Source organism: Ooceraea biroi, chromosome 13 (assembly GCF_003672135.1).
Source record: "Ooceraea biroi isolate clonal line C1 chromosome 13, Obir_v5.4, whole genome shotgun sequence".
NCBI classification, from domain to species: Eukaryota; Metazoa; Arthropoda; class Insecta; order Hymenoptera; family Formicidae; genus Ooceraea; species Ooceraea biroi.
This window is the reverse complement of record NC_039518.1, coordinates 2,176,937-2,199,011: the sequence shown is the minus strand read 5'-3', so window position 1 is coordinate 2,199,011 and position 22,075 is coordinate 2,176,937. Positions and strand designations below refer to the sequence as shown.

General features: G+C 41.8%; 1 protein-coding gene across 7 annotated transcripts; it reads left to right on the top strand.

The window, feature by feature from the left end:
* The first annotated feature begins 251 nt into the window (after positions 1-251).
* Positions 252-21,528, top strand: LOC105283874 (DNA-binding protein RFX2). Of its 7 annotated transcripts, none has more exons than XR_002193619.2 (17): positions 252-525; positions 8,880-9,199; positions 9,703-9,895; positions 11,096-11,140; positions 11,508-11,613; positions 11,694-11,793; positions 11,904-12,059; positions 17,688-17,819; positions 18,103-18,284; positions 18,374-18,838; positions 18,952-19,073; positions 19,169-19,266; positions 19,433-19,588; positions 19,700-19,902; positions 20,088-20,140; positions 20,222-20,273; positions 20,363-21,528. XR_002193619.2 is itself a non-coding variant. In XM_020033151.2 (17 exons), the coding sequence occupies exons 1-17, from the start codon at positions 516-518 to the stop codon at positions 20,404-20,406; spliced, it is 2,526 nt and encodes an 841-aa protein (XP_019888710.1). In that variant the 5' UTR covers positions 252-515; the 3' UTR covers positions 20,407-21,528. The 7 variants fall into 7 exon arrangements, 6 of the variants coding, with proteins under 6 accessions (XP_019888710.1, XP_011345295.1, XP_026830418.1 ...); XM_020033151.2 differs by having other exon boundaries at positions 9,715-9,895; positions 19,987-20,140; XM_011346993.3 differs by having other exon boundaries at positions 19,987-20,140.
* Positions 21,529-22,075: the final 547 nt, after the last annotated feature.

The window sequence follows — 22,075 nt, the reverse complement described above, 5'->3', positions numbered from 1 at the left end:
AGTATATTTTATCATTATTAAATCTATTTAAAAATTATTGTGCGGTCTCGCGACGCGAGGAAGATAGTGTACGATGGGGGGCGTCGCGCGTCCAACTACGGCCCTGATCGTGACGCGTCAGTGATGCCGTAGCCAAGGCGACCGTAGTAGCAGACAAGCAACACTACTCCGACCAGCCGTGCGACAACAAAGTATACAAATCCGTCGGAGTGTGTCGCCTCGTTCTTTTCGCGCTCGCCGTCGGTGCCGTGTGAGCGCGGGAGCCCCTACGAACCGCAGCGCGCGGTTTCCTGGGTGACAGGTCGCTACTGCTTTCGGGACCGAGGTGGCAACGGTGGGCGAGTGAAAAAAGGCAAGGGAGAGAGAGAGTGAGAAAGACGGAGAGGGGCCGGGAGAAGGAGAGAGACGGAGCGCGTCCGCTCAACGACGACGACGACGACGACGACGACGGGGAGACACGTCGTTCGGCCGCGCAAGTGCGCCCGGGCGCCGTTGCGTTCGTGCACACGTCATTCATGAAGACAGGTGAGTGGAATAAGGGAAATGCCGGAAACGCCGGCACGTCGCAAAACCGACGGACACGTCGCCGACGAGCGTCCTCCCTCGCCGCCCCCTGCAAGACCCAGGTGATGCGAACCAGTCGACGGAGACGCGTTTCTAGGCGGTATCCTTGAGCAGATTCTCGCAAGGACACAGGCTGCGAGGGCTGTCTCTATGTCCTACAGGGAATTTGAGTTTTTAGAGTAGAGGAGAACGTGCAGAACTGAAATTGCAGTAATATAGATGTCAAGTATAGCTGCGTGTAGCTTGTTTGTAAGTGTGAGCTGGAACCTACTTCGGGAGGGTGTTCCTTGGAATGTTTCTGGCAGAGGCTGGCTTAAATCGGTTCACTTAACTTTGTGCGGCATGTCAAGCTAGTTGTGTCCCTTTGCAGACTCTAGTCTTGCTGTGGGTTTACTGTAAGTAGGTTTACGATAGATAATTTTAATTTACACTGCGTTCTGCGTAAGTCTTGCTTACTCTGCATAAGTGTTTCATCCACAGATAGACACAGATGTGCATTATTACGTGAGGAGAGTCTGTAATAGGGTGAGAGCTCTGTAGATCTCTGGCTTCCCCCAATTTTTAACGCATTAACGGTTCCATTATGTTGTACCTGATCCACAGGGCACTTAATACGAGAAGAAGCGGTAAGGATTTCCAATTAAAACGGGTTTATCGGTTACATGAATGTGATCCTCCATCTGTAAACTCCACGTCAGATATGCCTAAGCTGATAAGTGTATTAATCTTTCAAACATTCTCGCCGCAACTTACTTGCAAATTAATCTGCCTGATTATGTACAGACCAGAGCAGACAAATAGCTTCGTGGAGTAATTATATAATAGTTTATGTTGAAACTACGCACGTGCATCATTTTTTCCGGATGATTCATATTCCGATACAATCCTTTTTACACTGATATTTGTTATTTGCTCTCACGCTATCTCTCTTTCTTATCTCTGCCGTTTTGCTCTTCAACATCTGCATAAGTTCTCACCCTCACCTAAAGTTTATCTGTCTGACTCCAGGTGCATTATTTCTGTAGAATATTGCAGCCGAGTGTAGATAAGTATTAATGCACGGTGGAGTAACGGGCACGCGTGTATCAGAAAAGCCTCGAGGAGTAATCCTCTTAAGCTTAAATTGCTAAGTAATATCGAATACGTAAAAAAAAAGAGTCGAGCAGATATATATTTTATATATTGGGTTGGTCAAAAAGTAATTGCGTTTTTTTTTATATAAATAAAAGGCGAATTTTTCATGAGAAACAAAAACTTTATTAAACAATATATTGTCCATTTTGTTTGATTATCTTTTGCCATTTTTCAGGCAACTTCATGATTCCGCGCTCAAAAAAGTTCTTATCTTTTTCAGCAAAAAACAATTCCAACAACGATTTGATATCCTCATCGGCAGTAAAGGTTTTACCATTCAAGGCGTTTTGCAAAGAACGAAACGAATGGTAATCTGATGGTGCCAGGTCTGGCGAATATGGTGGATGTGGTAACACGTCCCATCGAAGCTACAACAATTTTTCACGAGTGACCAAACTTGTACGTGGTCTAGCGTTATCATGGTGAAACACAAAACCTTTGCGATTCACCAATTCTCGACGTTTCTGTTTGATGGCATCATTTAATTTATCCAGTTGACGACAGTATGCGTCTGAATTAATGGTTCGATTCCTTGCAAGCAGCTCAAAATACACAGTCCCACCAGACTGACAGCATAATCTTTCTTTGGTGAATATCTGCTTTTCAAGTGCTTTCAGCAGGTTCATCACGCTTGCTCCACGATCGTTTTCGTTTGACGTTGTTGTAGACGATCGATTTTTCGTCGCCTGTTATCATACGTTTCAAAAATCGATCATTTTCCTCACGTTTCAAAAGAGAATCGCAGATGTCAATACGCTTAGTGAGATGAATTTCTTTGAGCTCATGTGGTACCCAAATATCGATGTATCCAAGTCGTTTTAAATGGTTCTCAACACTCGATTTCGATATGTTAAGATTCTCAGCAATCTCTCGGGTCGTTAAACGCCGATTCGAATCGATCAGTGCCTTTATTTTGCCATCATCAATTTCGATTGGCCTTCCTGAGCGTGGTGCATCTTTCACATTAAAATCTCCAGATCGAAATTTAGCAAACCAATTTTGACACTGCCGCAGTTTTAAAGCATCTTCGCCATATATTGGGTTGGCCAAAAAGTAATTGCGTTTTTTTTAATATAAATAAAAGGCGAATTTTTCATGGGAAATAAAAACTTTATTAAACAATATATTGTCCATTTTGTTTGATTATCTTTTGCCATTTTTCAGGCAACTTCATGATTCCGCGCTCAAAAAAGTTCTTATCTTTTTCAGCAAAAAACAATTTCAACAACGATTTGATATCCTCATCGGCAGTAAAGGTTTTACCATTCAAGGCGTTTTGCAAAGAACGAAACAAATGGTAATCTGATGGTGCCAGGTCTGGCGAATATGGTGGATGTGGTAACACGTCCCATCGAAGCTGCAACAATTTTTCACGAGTGACCAAACTTGTACGTGGTCTAGCGTTATCATGGTGAAACACAACACCTTTGCGATTCACCAATTCTCGACGTTTCTGTTTGATGGCATCGTTTAATTTATCCAGTTGACAGTATGCGTCTGAATTAATGGTTCGATTCCTTGCAAGCAGCTCAAAATACACAGTCCCACCAGACTGACAGCATAATCTTTCTTTGGTGAATATCTGCTTTTCAAGTGCTTTCAGCAGGTTCATCACGCTTGCTCCACGATCGTTTTCGTTTGACGTTGTTGTAGACGATCGATTTTTCGTCGCCTGTTATCATACGTTTCAAAAATCGATCATTTTCCTCACGTTTCAAAAGAGAATCGCAGATGTCAATACGCTTAGTGAGATGAATTTCTTTGAGCTCATGTGGTACCCAAATATCGATGTATCCAAGTCGTTTTAAATGGTTCTCAACACTCGATTTCGATATGTTAAGATTCTCAGCAATCTCTCGGGTCGTTAAACGCCGATTGAAATCGATCAGTGCCTTTATTTTGCCATCATCAATTTCGATTGGCCTTCCTGAGCGTGGTGCATCTTTCACATTAAAATCTCCAGATCGAAATTTAGCAAACCAATTTTGACACTGCCGCAGTTTTAAAGCATCTTCGCCATATATTGGGTTGGCCAAAAAGTAATTGCGTTTTTTTTAATATAAATAAAAGGCGAATTTTTCATGGGAAATAAAAACTTTATTAAACAATATATTGTCCATTTTGTTTGATTATCTTTTGCCATTTTTCAGGCAACTTCATGATTCCGCGCTCAAAAAAGTTCTTATCTTTTTCAGCAAAAAACAATTTCAACAACGATTTGATATCCTCATCGGCAGTAAAGGTTTTACCATTCAAGGCGTTTTGCAAAGAACGAAACAAATGGTAATCTGATGGTGCCAGGTCTGGCGAATATGGTGGATGTGGTAACACGTCCCATCGAAGCTGCAACAATTTTTCACGAGTGACCAAACTTGTACGTGGTCTAGCGTTATCATGGTGAAACACAACACCTTTGCGATTCACCAATTCTCGACGTTTCTGTTTGATGGCATCGTTTAATTTATCCAGTTGACGACAGTATGCGTCTGAATTAATGGTTCGATTCCTTGCAAGCAGCTCAAAATACACAGTCCCACCAGACTGACAGCATAATCTTTCTTTGGTGAATATCTGCTTTTCAAGTGCTTTCAGCAGGTTCATCACGCTTGCTCCACGATCGTTTTCGTTTGACGTTGTTGTAGACGATCGATTTTTCGTCGCCTGTTATCATACGTTTCAAAAATCGATCATTTTCCTCACGTTTCAAAAGAGAATCGCAGATGTCAATACGCTCAGTGAGATGAATTTCTTTGAGCTCATGTGGTACCCAAATATCGAGCTTACTAATGTATCCAAGTCGTTTTGAATGGTTTTCAACACTCGATTTCGATATGTTAAGATTCTCAGCAATCTCTCGTGTCGTTAAACGCCGATTCGAATCGATCAGTGCCTTTATTTTGCCATCATCAATTTCGATTGGCCTACCTGAGTGTGGTGCATCTTTCACATTAAAATCTGCAGATCGAAATTTAGCAAACCAATTTTGACACTGCCGCAGTTTTAAAGCATCTTCGCCATATATTGGGTTGGCCAAAAAGTAATTGCGTTTTTTTTTATATAAATAAAAGGCGAATTTTTCATGGGAAATAAAAACTTTATTAAACAATATATTGTCCATTTTGTTTGATTATCTTTTGCCATTTTTCAGGCAACTTCATGATTCCGCGCTCAAAAAAGTTCTTATCTTTTTCAGCAAAAAACAATTTCAAGAACGATTTGATATCCTCATCGGCAGTAAAGGTTTTACCATTCAAGGTGTTTTGCAAAGAACGAAACGAATGGTAATCTGATGGTGCCAGGTCTGGCGAATATGGTGGATGTGGTAACATCATGGTAACACGTCCCATCCAAGCTGCAACAATTTTTCACGAGTGACCAAACTTGTACGTGGTCTAGCGTTATCATGGTGAAACACAACACCTTTGCGATTCACCAATTCTCGACGTTTCTGTTTGATGGCATCATTTAATTTATCCAGTTGACGACAGTATGCGTCTGAATTAATGGTTCGATTCCTTGCAAGCAGCTCAAAATACACAGTCCCACCAGACTGACAGCATAATCTTTCTTTGGTGAATATCTGCTTTTCAAGTGCTTTCAGCAGGTTCATCACGCTTGCTCCACGATCTCTTTCGTTTGACGTTGTTGTAGACGATCGATTTTTCGTCGCCTGTTATCATACGTTTCTAAAATCGATCATTTTCCTCACGTTTCAAAAGAGAATCGCAGATGTCAATACGCTTAGTGAGATGAATTTCTTTGAGCTCATGTGGTACCCAAATATCGAGCTTACTAATGTATCCAAGTCGTTTTAAATGGTTCTCAACACTCGATTTCGATATGTTAAGATTCTCAGCAATCTCTCGGGTCGTTAAACGCCGATTGAAATCGATCAGTGCCTTTATTTTGCCATCATCAATTTCGATTGGCCTTCCTGAGCGTGGTGCATCTTTCACATTAAAATCTCCAGATCGAAATTTAGCAAACCAATTTTGACACTGCCGCAGTTTTAAAGCATCTTCGCCATATACATCACATAACCTTTTATGAGCTTGCACAGCGTTTTTCCCTTTTCGGAAGTAATAAAACAAAATATGAGGAAAATGTTGTTTTTGATTTTCCATTTTGAAATCGACGGCAAACAAACAAGTGTTAACGAAATCGTGCACTTTCTTTTTGTAAAACAAGCTTGAACTGTGAGTTGTTAACCTACATAATGAATTTGCGGTTTAGAATGAAGTTAGTTACATTTCAAGACATGTCCATCTATTGGAAAAAAACGCAATTACTTTTTGGCCAACCCAATAGAATAAATCTATATATTTTATACAGAAGATGTGTATATTTTGTGTACACGTGTAGGATAGGGAAGAGACTAGAGAACAGTTTCTCTCCGCCAGCCATGCATAACAGAAGCCAGGTGCGCTCACGATACTATGTGTGTGGGTAACAGACCGTCGTCGATCGGCCTACCAGTTGCAGCAAACGCGGTGCCCAGGCTCTATCTCGAAATATTCTGCTAGACGCAGCCGTGGAAACGACAGTACAACAGATGTTTCAGACGTTTCACCCGCGCGGAAAGAAACGAGTATCCATAAAACAAAAAATCGTAACACCAGCATTTCTCGCTTTTCCCGGTGATGATCCCGGCGCTAATCAGCTAATATGTCAAAACAACAGAGAGGCCACCGGGATTCTGTTACACAATTTTCCCGATCGATAGTATCTCGAGCAACATTATGCTGTTTTGATTCTCTTATCAAAATACATAATACGGCTTCCTGCCTATTTCGGATATCTCCGGAGCAAAACATATTAAGGGGGTATTTTAGTGTAAAAGCGGAATTTGTATGCTATTTTGGTGAATTTGTTTTGAAAAAAGTATAAGGTTTTTTGAGGCAGGGTTTTCCCTGCTTATTCATACATATTTGGTGTATGTTTCCTAATTTTTGTATTAGACAATAACTATAAATAAGCGCTGCACATGGTATTAAATAAGAACATGAAAACAAAAGTTGGTCCATGGTTCCCATGATCTCAGCTGTTCTGCTCATCTGAAACAAAAAAACCAAAGAGATTCTTAATTAGTATGAGTGTGGCTATAGCAGGTACCAGAATGAAAAAACAATGTTGAAAATTTAAAACATGACTTCATTGAGAAAATTAAGTTTCGATTTGTGCCATTTTTTTTCACCATTGAAGGGCTGTAGAAATTCCAAAAAACAATATTTCGACTTTATTGTGGTAGGGGCTATAGCCACACATATACTGAAGATGTGTGCAAAAGCCTGAGTCAATTGATAACTGGTTTTTGGGATATCATGGGAACCAATTTGAAAAACATGGTTTCGAGAAAAACACGTTTAAAGTTTTTCATACTGATTACATAGAGATAATGTTACTTACGATCAATCGGCTAGTCCAGGGCCATACAGGGGACATTCCTCTTGTTCGTAGAAGTCCTGCAGAGCTGATCTCTCTTCCCTGCGATTCGTTCTCTGATCTCGAGAGAAGTTAGTGGAGCGCCGCTCCGAGCGGGTGATACGAGCTTCGTTCCGGGAGTTTGCGTACATCACCGCTTGCTGACCAATACTAACTCCCATCACGTTCATAAGTTTGAAAATTGGCATAAATCCTTTATTGAAAATTATAACTGCCAAGAAAGTTGCTGTTTCGACAACTTTCACGCCAGCATGGAGATGTTTTGGAGCAAAAGTCCAAATCAATGAATTTAGAGATTCGTTGTACTATATAACCTGTACTGTACAAAGGCTCCAATTCAAATGTACGACCTTCAAAGAATAACGATCTTCCGACCCTACCTAAAATACTAACACGATGCTCTGTGTGTGCCGCGCGGTCCGACCGCCGAGCGCGCGCCAGAGGTTATTTTCTATTACCTTGTTAATTTTGCGAATCGGGCTAAATCTTCTCGCAGACATATTTTCCATACCATATACTCGCAAACTGTGCCAAAAAAAATTCGATTTTTCTGACACGCTACACTAGAATACCCCCTTAATACAGGGAAGCAGCGGTGCCGCCGTAATCCTCGGCCATCCTCGGCCCTCCCCGGCCTCTCCTCTACTTCCCCGGCTCGAGACCTTCAGCGCGGATAGAGGGTGATACGGGCGATACTCAGGATAATGCTCTCTAATTGCTTTCGTGATCCAACCGCCTTCATTGATGTTTTCGAGCCCCTTAAAGCGAACCGTGTCCAGTCACGCGTGTGTAGCGCGCGCGTTCACGGGAAGGGGGGGGGGGTGCACCCCTTGCTCTGCCACCCTCCTCTCCTACCCCCGGACCGATTTCTTCCCCTTGTGATACATTGTGTTTGGTACCTGCCACCCCAACAGGTACAACGGTGCCGATACGCCATGATACACGCGCGTAATAATGGCAGTGACGTGTATCGCTCGTATCGTGGACTCGCCAGGGCTTCCCTTTGATCTGCGGATTATCGAATGCGCCGCACCTGCGAGAAAGTACGTTATTGCGTTCCCGCTGCGATATAGGTTAGGACGGCGGGCCTAGGAACGTGGATGGGGGTTTAACGACGCCCCCGTGTAGCGTCTCTCCGCGACGCGACCGGCTCGTTCCGGCATCGAGAAGCGTCCGATTTGCAGGCGGAATCGCGTTTTGGGGACGCGTATCGAATTCTCTTTTCTCTCCTCGGCTCTCCAACGGTCGGCTCATCGACGCGCTTCGCGATGGATAAAACTTATTGACGGTCTTGCAGCCGTTGTTGAATAAATATTTCATTGGATCTTATTGAAGCTTTCAATGGTAATGAGATAAGTGGTGAACATTATCGGTTGATGAAGCCTTCTCATTTTTATTGAACGATTCAACAGTTCTTGACTTGAATTTTTATATTTTGAACAGACTTCATAATGACAGAAAAGATTTTACCTATAATGGTTTGTGTTAAGAATTAATTAATTAATGTTAAAAAGCAATATTTCACTTTGGCTCACAGTATCTTGTGTCCGGTACAACAAGAGTCTTGTCTGTGCGTGTCTTTAATTTCATAATTGCCAGAAAGCATCATTTTGAGGGATTTATATCAAAGCGAGGTTGCGAACCCACGTATTGTCCTTAAAGATCTCTCACCGCTGAGCTTGGTGGAAGATGTTATTGATATTTAACCGAGTGAGTGTATGTGTATATCTCTGTTATAGACTCGTCTCTCCAACAGCGGGGAGGTAGCAGCGGTGGTGGTGATTCAGTGGGTGCAGAGAGAGGTGAAGGAGTGATTGCCATGACTACGACAGGAGCCCAGTATGCCCTCGCAGCAGCATCCACCGGGGCTAATAACAGTGGGGGTAGCTCCGCAGCGGTAGGGGTGGAATCTAAGCCAAGTGTGGTTGTCGTGACTACTACTTCCAGTTCCAGTGGCGGTGGCAGCGGGGCACAAACTCAGTCAGCCAGAGGCCAGCAGCTTATCACTGTTGTAACCAGCCCAGATCCTTCCAGTCCAAATAATCTGCAACCTATCCAGGTTAGTAATATTGTTCTACATTGTCAGAGCTCACATTACATCTCATTCACTTTACTTTATGGCTGGATAATCTGTGTGAGTAAAGGATCATTTATTATCATCAAACAATTATCACAAAGTTATTAAGAATTCAAACTTTGCTTTATGCTTGTCATTTACTTCTCTCGAGGGCTTACTACTTCCTATTGCTATTAATCAAGTAGAGAAAAGTAAAAGAATACATAACAAAATTATTCAGTACACGTGCAGTCTTTTGGTTAATACTGTAGCATCTGTTTGTAATGCTGCCGTTCAACGGGTGTTCAATCTGATAACACGTTTGAGCCATCTGCTCCTAGTATTGATAACAGTGATATACACAAATGTTGAAACAAGATCCAAATCAGTTCGATTCTGCATGCAACATGTCAAAGATGTGTCCAACAGGCAATAACTCCTTTTACTCTTATTATCAAAACAAATCGTGGGCCACGAGAACACGCATACTATAAATAATAATTTAGTTATTGGTTCAGGACCCGCTTGAAACAGCTGCAGATTCTTCCAACGGATCGACAGGTACACCAGCACATGTTACAGCACAGGTAGTAGTCAACACTACTCACGCGGGCCAGCACACGCTAGTGGATTCTGACGCTGCCTCTACATCGGCTGGTACTATCGTCAGCGGTTCTCCACACTACATAACAGTTACAGGTATAACAGCTAGATACTAAGTTGCCATCTGATACGACCAGGCACGCCAATGCCCGGCTCCACCAACGTCGCTTAACTTTAACCGTAGTTTAAGGGGGGAGCCTGCTTTAGAACGCTGAAAATAAGGTATAATTTTACGAATTGTTTTGGAGAAACTATACAGCGGATCATTATAAAACTTTGATGCATTTATTAGTACGTGTTCAAAGATAAAAAAAATTATTTTTTGATTTGAATATATCGCCTGTAGAGGTCGTCCTGGAGGCATCTTAGTGCAGCCGGCATTGTAAATTGACGAGCATTCTCCTGCCTCCAACTTTCATCCAAACTGAAAAATTGAAATATTTTCTCGTTATTTATGAATTCCCATCGTCGATGAACCTTTAATATTCATAAAAACATTACTTTTGCATGAAAAAGTTCAACAACTTTGCCTAAAAATCGTACTTTTGTGTTCTAAGCTCCACCATTTTGGCACTTTTCAACTTTTTTCTTCTCTCTTTGGTTCATCGACGATGGGAATTCATAAATAACGAGAAGATATTTCAATTTTTCAGTTTAGACGAAATTTGGAGGCAGGAGAATGCTCACCAATTTGCGATGCCGGCGACGCGGCTGCACTAAGATTTCTCCAGGACGACCTCTACAAGCGATACGTTCAAATCAAAAAATAATTTTTGTTATCTTCAAACATGTACTAATAAATGCATCAAAGTTTTATAATGATCCGCTGTATAGTTTCTCCAAAAACAATTCGTAAAATATAGTTTTTATTTTCAGCGTTCTAAAGCAGGCTCCCCCCTTAACTCACTCTTCGTCTCTTTCTAACTACCCGCCTTAGAAAGGGACAAAGAGTGAGTTAAACTGCGGTTAAAATTAAACGACGCTGGTGGAACCGGGCCTCAAGAGTCGATGTTTTATTTGTCTTGCATCACGATGTGCACATAGTTCTCTAATTGCGAGGCATCGACGGTCACACATTCGGCGAAATTCGAGATTTGTCTGATCGCTTACAAAAGAGTCGAGAGATTGATGTCGAGTTGTTTAACGCGAGACGAACTTGCTCGCGAATCATAAATAAATTTCTTAGCGGTGAGTATGTGGATCAGTTTGAAAAATTATAGTGTTTGAGTAGAGATTTGGCCCTTTCCATGCTGCTGAAAAACATGCACCTCTGTACTTCTACTCTGACCACACTAGGCACCAGTGATTCGCCATCCTACGCGTCCCTCACAACGGCTGTAGGTGAGGGCAGAATATAAAACAGCATGCCTTACTATCCTTTATCATGTGTACACTTTAATTTACGTAGAGATACGAGATCAAGTGACTCAATTGCATTTTGTTTTGATCCGCTCTACCTCGCATATTCAAAGTTCTCAACGGTTGCGCAAGACAGTTACATTAGCTTGCTTTGAGACTTAAACTCCCGAGCTTGATCCGAGACATTGCTGGACACTCTTAGCGTCTACTCTTTTGGTCGTTGCAGAAATGTCCAAGATTATATTTATGGCAGTACGTTAAAAAGAATCGATTGCGATTGCTTTACGTGTCTTTACGTTACGGTGACAGTGTATTCAAGCACGCTCAGTCGCATCCTTCTTTGTTTCAGTGTCGGGTGACGCGGAGGCGGTGGGTTCCGAATCGGTCTCCCATCCGACTTACGTTCAATATGTCGAGGGGGATGGTTCCACGTATATACCGGCGAATGGCCAGATGTAAGTGTCCAAAAAACTCGCGCCCGTACGGGGATTGTTACTCGTAGCTCACGATGCATGTTGCTCGGTGTTTTCCGCAGGACATATCCCGTTTACGCGGTCGGTGAGGCAGGGGCGATGTACACGCCGGCTTCGAGTCAGTACTACACTCCAGCAACGACGCCAGTAACGTACGCGCAGGTAATTGCACATAATTGCGAACGACTGTGTCATGGTGATAAGACGAGCTTTAGGAAACGTTGCGTCGAGTGATGAGAAGACACTGACCATACCGTAAATTCATTCCTTAGGTCACGGGACAAGGCTCGAACACGACGACCGGGCAACTATTATCACAGGGCAACGGTACATACCTAATTCAACAGAGCGTAGTAGATGGAGACGCGACCACGCACGCGCTCATATCGGCGGCTGCCGCCCGCGCCAGTCCGCAGACGGAAACGGCGGTAAGATTGCATGTCCCACGACTTCCTCTCAGGCTGCTTTCACCTTTTTTAGAAGCTGAGTAAACTAGACTCGATTGTTGAATGATTAACGCGACACGGAGTATGTATTTGTGTCTTACCTCTGCAGGCATGGGGATCTGTGCTCTGCATGATCGTACAGGGAATCAAACAATTCGCGTTTTATTATTAGATTGTTTCTTAATCTTATCTACTGGAACTGCGATTATCGTTTACGTCGTTACGATAGTGCCAGAGAATTTGCAAGAATGTAACGTTTACATAGAGAATGTTGAGTAAATCGCCGATAGAATCTCGACGAGTATTTTTGTTTCTTCATTTTGCGAGGAAGGAGTATATTGGGTTGACCGGAAAGTCCAACCGCGGATTGTTTTTAGAAAACTTTAACAATCTGTGTATTAAAAATTAATTTTATCGAAGCTACTCAGAACTATTCGATCTCAAATTTCGATTAGATAATGATGTTAATCGCCGGAACTGTTTTAACCCTTAGTAAAGAACCGAAACTCTAATCAGAACTACGGAATTTAAATGTCGGGGTGCTACCCCCACACACCCCTTTACGGTAGTAAAAAAGCATCGTGTACTGGAAAGCGTTACGTTATTTCTTTCCCATTTTCAAACTGCTGCTAAAGCACTTGTATTTACTCGATTGCGATCGCTTTACTCAATAAATGTGCGCTGAAGTGTTACCTTTTCGAGCGTACACCTACTTGATATATTACGAGTGTGATTTAGTTTTGAGGGTTTTGCAACAGATGGCTGTAGTGTCAGTTTGTTCCAATAGCTGTTTCCGATAACTGTTCTTTCTTACGGTGTCGACATTATCCATGACATTCAGTAGCATTATAGTAATAGATGCAATAACAGTCGTGTTTGTATCATCGTAAAAATGCAACTTCCGAAAGAGCATTTTCGACATGCGTTGCTTTTGTTTTTTAATTAAAAGAAAACTGCGGCTGACGGTTATAGACTTCTTGTGGAAACTTATGGTGACGCAGAATCACCATCAATTAAGACGTATGAATACTGGTTTAGACGCTTTAAAAGTGGTGATACTGATGTGAAGGACAAAGAACTCTCGGGACAACCAAGAAAGCTTGAAAATGCAGATTTGCAAGCATTATTGGACGAAAATCCAACACAATCCACTTCAGAACTTGCCAGAGCATTAAATGTTGATCGTACAACAGTTACCAAACATTTACATGAAATGGGAAAAATTCAGAAGGAAGGGAAATGGGTTCGACATCAATTATCGGAAAGTGCCATTTGAACATTTGCATTTCGTTGATCGCCAGGCAAAAAAGAAGAGTCTTTTGTCTCGGATTGTTACTGGGGATGAAAAGTGGATCTATTTTGATAATCCGAAACGCGGAAAATCATGGGTGGATCCAGGCGAACCATCAACATCCACTCCGAGACGCAATATTCACGGTTGAAAAGTAATGCTCTGTATTTGGTGTGATAGTGTACTATGAGCTGTTAAATCCGCACGAGACTGTCACGGCTGATCGTTATCGACACCAATTGTACAAGTTGAAGCAAGCATTGGACGAAAAACGACCACCAATTGCGAGCAAACGACGGAAAGTGATTCTTCTTCGTGACAACGCTCGACCTCACGTTGCGTTATCAGTGAACAAACACTATTAGAGCTTGAATGGCAAGTCTTCTCCGGACATTGCTTCATGCGATTATTGTTTGTTCCGGTCGATGCAACACGCTTTAGAGGATACACACTTTGATAATTTGGAAGAAGTGCGAAAATTCGTCGACGAATGGATCGACTCAAAAGAAGAGTGATTTTATCGTGGTGGAATCCATCTCTTGCCAGAGCATTAAATGTTGATCGTACAACAGTTGCCAAACATTTACATGAAATGGGAAAAATTCAGAAGGAAGGGAAATGGGTTCGACATCAATTATCGGAAAGTGCCATTTGAACATTTGCATTTCGTTGATCACCAGGCAAAAAAAGAAGAGTCTTTCGTCTCGGATTGTTACTGGGGATGAAAAGTGGATCTATTTTGATAATCCGAAACACGGAAAATCATGGGTGGATCCAGGCGAACCATCAACATCCACTCCGAGACGCAATATTCACGGTTCAAAAGTAATGCTCTGTATTTGGTGGGATAGTGTACTATGAGCTGTTAAATCCGCACGAGACTGTCACGGCTGATCGTTATCGACACCAATTGTACAAGTTGAAGCAAACATTGGACGAAAAACGACCACCAATTGCGAGCAAACGACGGAAAGTGATTCTTCTTCGTGACAACGCTCGACCTCACGTTGCGTTATCAGTGAAACAAACACTATTAGAGCTTGAATGGCAAGTCTTCCCCGGACATTGCTCCATGCGATTATTAGTTGTTCCGGTCGATGCAACACGCTTTAGAGGATACACACTTTGATAATTTCGAAGAAGTGCGAAAATTCGTCGACGAATGGATCGACTCAAAAGAAGAGTCATTTTATCGTGGTGGAATCCATCTCTTGCCAGAGCATTAAATGTTGATCGTACAACAGTTACCAAACATTTACATGAAATGGGAAAAATTCAGAAGGAAGGGAAATGGGTTCGACATCAATTATCGGAAAGTGCTATTGGGAACCGGTTGAACATTTGCATTTCGTTGATCGCCAGGCAAAAAAGAAGAGTCTTTCGTCTCGGATTGTTACTGGGGATGAAAAGTGGATCTATTTTGATAATCCCAAACGCAGAAAATCATCGGTGGATTCAGGCGAACCATCAACATCCACTCCGAGACGCAATATTCACGGTTCAAAAGTAATGCTCTGTATTTGGTGGGATAGTGTACTATGAGCTGTTAAATCCGCACGAGACTGTCACGGCTGATCGTTATCGACACCAATTGTACAAGTTGAAGCAAACATTGGACGAAAAACGACCACCAATTGCGAGCAAACGACGGAAAGTGATTCTTCTTCGTGACAACGCTCGACCTCACGTTGCGTTATCAGTGAAACAAACACTATTAGAGCTTGAATGGCAAGTCTTCTCCGGACATTGCTCCATGCGATTATTATTTGTTCCGGTCGATGCAACACGCTTTAGAGGATACACACTTTGATAATTTCGAAGAAGTGCGAAAATTCGTCGACGAATGGATCGACTCAAAAGAAGAGTCATTTTATCGTGGTGGAATCCATCTCTTGCCAGAGCATTAAATGTTGATAGTACAACAGTTGCCAAACATTTACATGAAATGGGAAAAATTCAGAAGGAAGGGAAATGGGTTCGACATCAATTATCGGAAAGTGCCATTTGAACATTTGCATTTCGTTGATCACCAGGCAAAAAAAGAAGAGTCTTTCGTCTCGGATTGTTACTGGGGATGAAAAGTGGATCTATTTTGATAATCCGAAACACGGAAAATCATGGGTGGATCCAGGCGAACCATCAACATCCACTCCGAGACGCAATATTCACGGTTCAAAAGTAATGCTCTGTATTTGGTGGGATAGTGTACTATGAGCTGTTAAATCCGCACGAGACTGTCACGGCTGATCGTTATCGACACCAATTGTACAAGTTGAAGCAAACATTGGACGAAAAACGACCACCAATTGCGAGCAAACGACGGAAAGTGATTCTTCTTCGTGACAACGCTCGACCTCACGTTGCGTTATCAGTGAAACAAACACTATTAGAGCTTGAATGGCAAGTCTTCCCCGGACATTGCTCCATGCGATTATTAGTTGTTCCGGTCGATGCAACACGCTTTAGAGGATACACACTTTGATAATTTCGAAGAAGTGCGAAAATTCGTCGACGAATGGATCGACTCAAAAGAAGAGTCATTTTATCGTGGTGGAATCCATTTCTTGCCAGAGCATTAAATGTTGATCGTACAACAGTTACCAAACATTTACATGAAATGGGAAAAATTCAGAAGGAAGGGAAATGGGTTCGACATCAATTATCGGAAAGTGCTATTGGGAACCGGTTGAACATTTGCATTTCGTTGATCGCCAGGCAAAAAAGAAGAGTCTGTTGTCTCGGATTGTTACTGGGGATGAAAAGTGGATCTATTTTGATAATCCGAAACACGGAAAATCATGGGTGGATCCAGGCGAACCATCAACATCCACTCCGAGACGCAATATTCACGGTTCAAAAGTAATGCTCTGTATTTGGTGGGATAGTGTACTATGAGCTGTTAAATCCGCACGAGACTGTCACGGCTGATCGTTATCGACACCAATTGTACAAGTTGAAGCAAACATTGGACGAAAAACGACCACCAATTGCGAGCAAACGACGGAAAGTGATTCTTCTTCGTGACAACGCTCGACCTCACGTTGCGTTATCAGTGAAACAAACACTATTAGAGCTTGAATGGCAAGTCTTCCCCGGACATTGCTCCATGCGATTATTAGTTGTTCCGGTCGATGCAACACGCTTTAGAGGATACACACTTTGATAATTTGGAAGAAGTGCGAAAATTCGTCGACGAATGGATCGACTCAAAAGAAGAGTCATTTTATCGTGGTGGAATCCATCTCTTGCCAGAGCATTAAATGTTGATAGTACAACAGTTGCCAAACATTTACATGAAATGGGAAAAATTCAGAAGGAAGGGAAATGGGTTCGACATCAATTATCGGAAAGTGCCATTTGAACATTTGCATTTCGTTGATCACCAGGCAAAAAAAGAAGAGTCTTTCGTCTCGGATTGTTACTGGGGATGAAAAGTGGATCTATTTTGATAATCCGAAACGCGGAAAATCATGGGTGGATCCAGGCGAACCATCAACATCCACTCCGAGACGCAATATTCACGGTTCAAAAGTAATGCTCTGTATTTGGTGGGATAGTGTACTATGAGCTGTTAAATCCGCACGAGACTGTCACGGCTGATGGTTATCGACACCAATTGTACAAGTTGAAGCGAGCATTGGACGAAAAACGAGCACCAATTGCGAGTAAACGACGGAAAGTGATTCTTCTTCGTGACAACGCTCGACCTCACGTTGCGTTATCAGCGAAACAAACACTATTAGAGCTTGAATGGCAAGTTTTCTCCGGACATTGCTCCATGCGATTATTAGTTGTTCCGGTCGATGCAACACGCTTTAGAGGATACACACTTTGATAATTTGGAAGAAGTGCGAAAAATTTGTCGACGAATGGATCAACTGAAAAGAAGAGTCATTTTATCGTGGTGGAATCCATCTCTTGCCAGAAAGATGGGAAAAAGTTATGGAAAACGAAGGAAAATATTTTGATTAAGGTATTCATTCATTATTATATTTAAATACATGCGTTTTTGAGCAAAAAAACCCTCAAAACTAAATCACACCCCTAATATTTAACAGCGTATTGAAATAGTATAAATGATCTGTTGGGAAATCCGAACGGATTTCCAGTCAACCCAATGGAATGTACAAGTTATTTCGATAGGTTGCATTTTTTTTTCTGATACTCTGTACACACAAATATTCTGATTTGCTGAGATAACTCGTATTACCGACTCCAGTATGATACTTGCAGAATTGCGAGCAATCGTACTCGAGGAACGGTATCTTTTTATCAGTCCGGATGTTAACGAGGCATCGGTATGTTGGGTTGTTTGATAGGAGGCAGTGGTTAGCGGGGGTGGAGGGACGTTCTTGATCAGCGGTAATTCCGGAAGTGCTACGGTCACCGTGGAAGAAGCAGCGGCCGCGGCTGCAAACATGACGCATGCCACTAGGGTCTCCCAGGCAACCGTAAGCCACAAAAATCGACCCTCTATTTTCTCTTAGCATGTTTGGTCGCACTAATCAGTACCTTTTATTAATTTTGTCGGCATGCCTGTCATCTATCATTAATTGAGTTGCTTTGAAGATACCGCTCTATTGTACATTGTTGTGCGTAGCCCATTCTCTAAGAATCTCTCTCCGAGTGTCCTGTAAAACATCTCGATAATTTTTCTTTTTATCGATGTATTTATATTACCAATAGTACAGAGTTTACGCAGCATGAATATTAATTGTTTATTGCTCCAAATAGATGCATTGGTTACTGGAAAATTACGAAACCGCCGACGGCGTGTCCCTCCCAAGATCGACTCTCTATAATCATTATCTACGCCATTGCTCCGATAACAAATTAGATCCTGTGAATGCGGCCAGCTTCGGGAAATTAATACGTTCTGTATTTGTGGGATTGAGAACTAGGCGTTTAGGGACTAGGTAAAGGGCTTTAATATATAATGATGAGTATAATCGCATAAGCGTTATGTCAAGCAGATTTAATACCTTTTGTCACGTGTCGGTTGTAGAGGGAACTCGAAATACCATTACTACGGGATTCGCGTGAAGCCAAGCTCGCCTCTGGTAATGATGAACGAGGACGGCACGTCGAGGCAGCAGCAGGGCGGGAACTCGCAGACCAAGCGGTTCAAGTTCGTCAATCAGAAGCAGGAGTCGTCCTATGAGAATAACACGCACGCGAACACGAACATCTCCTCCAACTCCTCGCCGCCGCAGTATCATCAGTACTTCGGCGAGGCGAGTCGCGCCATTCCCGATTTCCCGGAGATCTTTATCGGCTCGTCCCTGCCGGAAGACTGCACGCTCGAAGACATCGATACATTCCGCAACATATACCGGGAGCATTGCGAAGCCTTCCTCGACGCAGTATTGAATTTCGAGTTCGCCACGGTGGAGAGCCTCTGGAGGGAGTTCTGGCGCAGCCAGGACAACAATAACGGTGACGAGTGCGAAGAGGAGAACTATTTATCAAAGTAATGTAGCATTACTATACTTGAAATCAATTATTATAAATTACTTACATATTTACATACACACTTGTATATTTAAGTTCTTGCAATAAACAATAATCTCTGCTCTGTTTCAGAACCAAATTATATCAGATGTGTAAGTGTACAGGGGTGCAAGATTTTATCAAAAAAGTGGACTATACATTTTATCAGAATCTAGTCGAAGTATTAATGCCTAATGTATTGCAGCCGATACCAAGTGAGTTGTAAAATCGTTATTATTCGTCGTTATCTTTTGTAAATTTATATATTAAATGTTTACTCTCTCTCTCTCTCTCTTTTCGCTTCGGCAAGGTTCGTTGACGCAGTCTATACGAAATTTTGCGAAAGGATTAGAGTCCTGGTTACAGTCAGCCATGGCCGATTGCCCCGAGGAAATGATGCAAATTAAGGTAAGGTATTAAGTATCCTTCGAGTAGAGACCACTCTTTTGTTCTCAAATTATTGACTTGTGGTTCAATAATTTAACATTGTTCGACTGCCAGAGTTAATCAGAAAACTTACATTTTAAAGTTTAGTAGTCATAATTATTATTTACTTTCTAATTATTATTTACAGTTAACTGCAGTGTCAGCTTTTGCTCAAACCTTAAGGCGCTACACGTCATTGAATCATCTCGCACAGGCCGCACGAGCAGTGCTCCAGAATTCTACACAGATCAATCAAATGCTAGCCGATCTGAATCGCGTTGACTTTCACAACGTGCAGGAACAAGTAAGTCTTTTACATTTAAGATATTTAATACTCTTTTTATGAGATTCGCTGTTGATTTAGGGATTGGTGCAGAGCACACTCGTGCAGAACTAACATACGCATCTTGTTTAGGCATCCTGGGTGTGCCAGTGCGACTATGGAATGGTACAGCGGCTGGAGGCGGATTTTAAGGTGACGCTACAGCAGCAGAATTCACTGGAGGACTGGGCGATTTGGCTGAAGGGAGTGGTGACTCAAGTGCTTAAGCCGTTCGAGGAGAAGCCAACGTTCGCTACAGCGGCGCGTCAATTCTTGCTCAAGTGGTCGTTTTACAGGTACGTCCCAGTCTTCCCGTCCTGCCGCGTCGGAAAAAAATCAGGGCACTTAACATGCTTTCGTGTTTTTTTTTCTTTATATAGCTCGATGGTTATCCGGGATCTTACTTTGAGGAGCGCGGCGAGTTTCGGATCGTTTCACCTCATCAGATTACTTTACGACGAGTACATGTTTTATTTGATAGAGCATCAGGTCGCCATCGCAACGGGAACCACGCCGATAGCTGTAATGGGAGATGTTAGTATGCGCTGATGCTGGCAAATCAATTTTACTCGCAGCGTCTTATAAGATCTTACATGAGAGTCGTTTTTATTTCAGAAAAGTCAAAACTGCTCTTTAGTCAATAATTACGGAGCAACGTCTAACGGAGGTGAGATCGCAATGCGAAATATGTCTGTTTAGCTTGATGGTTCTCCTTTTGAAATTTCATTTCACGCAACTTACGAAACTGCATTTTAGATGCGTCTAATGCAAGCCAACCGAAACGTATGAAGCTGAGCTAACTGCGTGCCTACGCCCTTTAGTTATGCGAGTAGCACAGGAGGATGCGGGGATACTAGCACGAAAACATGCAGGCCTACTACAAGAACATACTAGTCTCGTAAATTATTATTTTGTATAACGTCAGATTGTAATTATTACGACTTATGAGAGGAAGATTTTTGCATAACGCCCATACAACGGTGTAATACAATTTAAGTAAGTCTGTGTGATATAAGATATAGAGAGAAAAAAAGGAAGTATGTATGTATTCCGCGAAGCCTTGTCTCATATACAGGTACGGCGCAGGTTTAAGGTATCGCGCTGGCACGATGTCTAGTACGTTAGTGTATATTGAATCTAGTCGAAACATCTTTGGGAGAGAGAGAGAAGAATATACGGGACCATGAATTTCTCATGCTCTCATTAAAAGCACACACACACACACGATATAAGCCCACTCGAATCGTTATTTGCTTTTATAAAAATGCATTTATAGATGAATAATCTGCATGCATTTTTATAAACTCGCAGATGCATTTACGAAAAAAGTGTTCTTCGTTTTTCCATGATACATCGTAAAATGATAATTTTCATGATACATTATTTATTGATGATCGTCCATGTTAGGTGCATTTAATCATTAATCATTAAAATTGCTCACTTCAGATAACAATAATACTTTTATTTAAATTTCCAATTTTGTACGTTTCCAATATTTTTAAAATATAAGACTAATAAGCTAAAAAGTGAATGAAATGCAAAATTAATACACGCAGGAACATAGTAATCGATCGCGTATTTAAAGCAAATCGAGTAAATGCATATTAAAGCATACATATCCGCGTGTCATGCACAGCTTGAATAAACCATTGGAATTATCAATTAATGCGTATACGCCTGCGGAGAATTGAATCGAATGGGCTTAATGTAAACATCAGAGTTCGTGCGAAGGAAAACCGCGAGGTAGCAAGAACATCGTGCGAGGTAAAAAAAACAAACGTCCTTTCATATATACTTACCTTTCATTCGCGAATTCTCTGGTTTGCACAAATCGCGCGCAGCCAATTACAAAAATCCGCCCCACCGACGGTGTCACATGTCAAAAGTATTCCTAGCGGAATAGAAGAAGGAGAAATTAGGAAGAAAGAGAGAGGGAAGGGAAGAGAGAGAGATTGCCGTAACGATATATATACAGGGTGTTTCCTCTAACTGTAGCACTTAGAATATCTCTGCTTCCTTTGATGATATGAAAAAAGTCAAAGGGCGAAAATTGTTCGATTCAAAGAGACTAGTACTCTGGCAAGAAAATTATTTTTTTAATGTGACCTTTCACAAGATGTCAAGGTCATGAACATTTTTTTAAACGAGATGGTATATTTTCCTTAACGAAATGACGTAGCTTGTAAAAAAACAAATTCAACCATACAGAATATGTTGACCTTCAAATGACTTTGAACCACAAAAATCACGTTTAGGAAAAGAAACTCTATTTCTTGTATGTATAACTACAAAGATATAAGGTGTTGTCGGAATATCGCGATAAACTTCATTTGCACGGAACATACTCAACGAATCATTTCCTGATCGCTGGATTGGACGTGGTGGAAGAATTTCTTGGCCGGCTCGATCACCAGATCTTACGCCTCTTGATTCTTTTCTTTGGGGACACCTAAAAACTGAAGTTTATCG

What these genes read in the sequence shown, in the direction of transcription:
- LOC105283874 (XM_011346993.3), top strand. An exon ending in GTCCGCAGACGGAAACGGCG is followed by an intron (nt 12,060 to 17,687) that starts GTAAGATTGCAT and finishes GTTGTTTGATAG; the next exon opens with GAGGCAGTGGTTAGCGGGGG. An exon ending in GAGGAGAACTATTTATCAAA is followed by an intron (nt 18,839 to 18,951) that starts GTAATGTAGCAT and finishes GCTCTGTTTCAG; the next exon opens with AACCAAATTATATCAGATGT.